The sequence below is a fragment of the Amphimedon queenslandica genome, unplaced genomic scaffold (genome assembly GCF_000090795.2).
Source record: "Amphimedon queenslandica unplaced genomic scaffold, v1.1 AMPQUscaffold_11890, whole genome shotgun sequence".
In the NCBI taxonomy this organism is placed as follows: Eukaryota; Metazoa; Porifera; class Demospongiae; order Haplosclerida; family Niphatidae; genus Amphimedon; species Amphimedon queenslandica.
Window position 1 is genome coordinate 1 of NW_003547871.1, and position 3,635 is coordinate 3,635.

The 3,635-nt window shown below is 30.3% G+C and overlaps 1 protein-coding gene across 1 annotated transcript; it reads right to left on the reverse strand.

Moving 5' to 3' along the window:
- Positions 1-6: 6 nt before the first annotated feature.
- Positions 7-3,629, reverse strand: LOC109588753 (uncharacterized). The gene is made up of 14 exons (XM_020004871.1): positions 3,583-3,629; positions 3,419-3,532; positions 3,298-3,356; positions 2,927-3,249; positions 2,692-2,879; positions 2,075-2,256; positions 1,829-2,017; positions 1,734-1,776; positions 1,562-1,684; positions 1,384-1,517; positions 1,150-1,340; positions 1,010-1,101; positions 833-963; positions 7-777 (listed from the first exon to the last, which is right to left on the reverse strand). Exons 1-14 carry the CDS (start codon positions 3,598-3,600, stop codon positions 234-236), a joined length of 2,331 nt encoding a protein of 776 aa, XP_019860430.1. The 5' UTR covers positions 3,601-3,629; the 3' UTR covers positions 7-233.
- Between the last annotated feature and the right edge of the window lie 6 nt (positions 3,630-3,635).

A 3,635-nucleotide genomic window follows, 5' to 3' on the forward strand; every position in this document is an offset into this window, starting at 1 on the left:
GATGCCATTTTCATGCATATCGATTGCCGGGATATTAAAATTTGTGCAAAAATTTTAATAATTATAAATTTACTATTAAATCTGACTAAACATTGCAATTTTTAATTAGTTCAGCACAAAAAAGTTCCACTCAAATCTATAAAAATATTGTATTAATTAGTCTAGCTAGTTTAAATCAGCAATTAAAGTCACTACAAACTACAATATAGATGTAAACTACCGGTATACTAGATCTACACAGGCTTTTTTCTTAACCATTGCTTAAACCTGGTCTTTATTTTAAGCCTGTCTTTCTTTGTGTCCACACCCAGTGTTTCCAAGGTTTCATCATCAATATCAAACAAAGCAATACCATCAATTTCCATTTCCATAAACTCCTCAATGTATTGATCTAATTTCAGGGAGCGAAGATAGTTAGATATTTCTGTAGAAGTAACTTTTTCAGCTGCAGCACTAAGATCATGATCACTGGTTTGTGCTGCAGGTGGAGCTTCTTCAATAATAGTCTCAGGTCGACTTAAATTTGGAAAATCTTGTGACACTTCAGGCATGCTTTCATCTTCTTCAGTTATAATGTTTTCTTCCGCTATGATTTCCTCATCATCAAAGCCATATGCACCTTTGACTGGATCATAAACTTGAGTGTAATCAATTTCAGTTGCCATTTCTCTAAGGTGCTCTAGTTTTTCTTCTGACCATAGGTCCTCAATATATTCAGACCATTTGTTTTTATGTGAGCCTTCGTCAAGTCGTTCTTCTTCAATGCAAATAATAACTCTACACATAATAAAGATACAACTAAAATGTGATATCTTTATCTACTGGTAATTACTTTCTTAAGCATATTCGTAATGCCATGTAGTGTCTGGGTTTTATATGTTTTGGAAATAGCTTAATAAGATTTTCATCATCATCAGTTACAAGTGACAAATTTCTCAAATATTGAAATATTGATACATCCGGCTAAAATTAAAAAATATACAACTCTGTATTTAAACAGGTCACTTACCTCTTCATCAATCTTTTTCATAAGATCTTGTTCACAGTCTGTCAAAACAACAACAATTCCTTTTAATTTCTCCAATAGTTCATCAATGTGATCTAATAGGAAGAAATACTAAAGGAACAATTCTGTAAAGCAATATATACTTTGTTTGAAATCTTTCTGAATAGCAAATATTTTTTCTTCATCTTCTTTTGTCAATGGTACTTTCATTGCTTTTGGTAAAGTATGGAAATCATATATTCCATCTTTAATCCACTCTACAATAACTTGCAATGTTGTCAATAAATGCTTCATGGGTATAGCTACAATACGTACACGATGAGTATTTTGAAGTCTATAAACTGGGATGAATGTCATTGATTTAATGATATACTTACTTGTTCATTCCAAGGTCATCAAAAACCTTCAATGAATCATGTTGATCCTCTTGATCATAAACTATTTTTGGTAAAACATCTCCCACATTTTGATCAATAATGTCATTTTTAAGAATTTGACCCTCTTCAATTTTCTGTTGATAATTAATAACGTAATTTATTGTAAAAAAAACCATACTTTAATGATGTGTTCAGCAATAGTTTTTAGACAATGAGCCACTTCTACAAGTTTATCATAATCAAGAGTGTACAACTCATACTTTAGAGCTGTCAAAAAGCCTTCATCTTGAGGTATTGATTTCTAAGTCACAATTATAAATTTAAAGCAAAAAAACAATTGCATTTTGTACTTTCATATCTTTATCATTTAGCTGGTCAAGTGTGAGCATTAGTCTAATTGAATAAAATTATAATAACAAAATATGAACATTATTCTAAAACATACTCAGTTGGATGTTGCATTTTGCTTTGTTCAGTGCGCATTACTTTGTAGTGAAATTGCAATTTGAGTTTAGTTTGGCAATCATCAATTCGAAGTTTTCCAGCAATGAAATGCACTACAATTTCTTCTTGTATTTTATCTAAATCATATCCAGTTTCAGTTTGATGTTTATGTACTAGTTCTAACAGCAACCTAAATTGAGTATGCAATTACAGTAATCATTATAATCACTGATGTTCATATAGGTACCTTCTATTTGATACATTGTGGCCTAATATACATGAATATTCATTGACAGCTAATGGGTGCACGCGAGGCATTGCAAACTCAGCATTCTCTTCATCTGAAAGTGTAGACAAATACTTTTTAAGATTATCATTACGCTTGATCAGTTCATTTATCTCTCTTAAAAAGTTGTTATGAAAATTAACCTATTAAGATAAACAAAAATTTATTCAAGATTTCTTCATAACAGCTTAATTCTATTAATTACAAATTAGACTTTACTGTGTAGCATAAATTCACAAATAATGATAAAATGTGTACTATGACCCCAGTACCATAAACAATATCTCATGTTGCATTGACATTGAATTAAATTTGTTTCAACCCTGGAATGTCTACTAAAAAAAGTGAGAGCAGCATTACATTGTAATTCTGCCTTTTAACTGTCCAAACTGCAAAAATCTGCAAATAAAGTTATTACTAAAAGATTTGCAAAATTATTCTTTGCAACAATTTCATGCCATCTATTGGAATACTGGTACATATAGTTACTTATTGTTAGTAATTAATTTTTGGCTAATAAGGATTAATACAGAAGTGATAAAGTTAAAGGCTAACAGTTAAAAACTAAGTATACTCACAATATCTTGAATTACAAGGAACAGATAATCTCTTTCTTCCTCTGTCTCAACACTTGTCCCTCCTGGTAAAAATCGAAACACAAACACTGCATCATTCATTAATGGAACTTCATTTTTCCTTTGTACATTGGCACAAGCACCAGCACCAATTGAAAAGTCAATCACTTTCAAATATTCATTGTAATCATCTAAAATTTAATATAAATATCACTTGTATAAATAAACAATCAAATACTTTGTACTCTTTCAAATAATTTAGTGTAATTCTTTTCCACATCTTTTGAATATTTTTCTGAAGCATATTTCACAGCACTACATATGCCCATTTTTGTGCTTTCCTCTTGAGTAAGATCATGAGACAAGTCAGTAACAATCCACTGATAGAATTCAATGAGAGATGGTAATAAAGCACTATAAGACTGAAGACGAGAATATGAATTTATTAGTTTCACTAAAACATCATATTTCCCTTTTTGTTCAGAGGAAGCACAGTGTCTTTGCACAAAATGAGTGAACTGCTGTAATGTGGGCACATGAAGGTAAGTACAACCAAGCTCTCTGTGGACATAAATTAAAATGTAATTAAAATGATATAGCTTGTTTTACCTTAAGTTCAATTTAGCTACAAGGTCATCAGCTTTTAATTTAGACAAATAACTTGTAAACTATTAAAATACCATCATAAGAGTATTCTATTAATAAATGTTTCCGATAAAAATATACTTACATTGTTTTCAACTTCTTTTAGTGATGGAACAAATATTTGAGCATGCCACATTTTTTCATACTCATCTCTCTTCTCTAATTCATGTAATAGCCCTGTTGGTCTTTGATATGAATTCTATTTGTATACAGGTAAAATTTTTTATGAATCAATAAGCTCAATCATACTTGAATCATTCTCTTCATGGAGCATACAATTAGCAAAGACAATTGCTCATCAG

Excerpts from the sequence above, each read along its gene's own strand:
- LOC109588753 (XM_020004871.1), bottom strand. Across the intron at positions 3,357-3,418 it reads TAAAAGAAGTTGAAAACAAT|TTTACAAGTTATTTGTCTAA; the intron begins GTAAGTATATTT and ends GTATTTTAATAG. Across the intron at positions 778-832 it reads TTACGAATATGCTTAAGAAA|AGTTATTATTTGCATTGAAG; the intron begins GTAATTACCAGT and ends TATTATGTGTAG.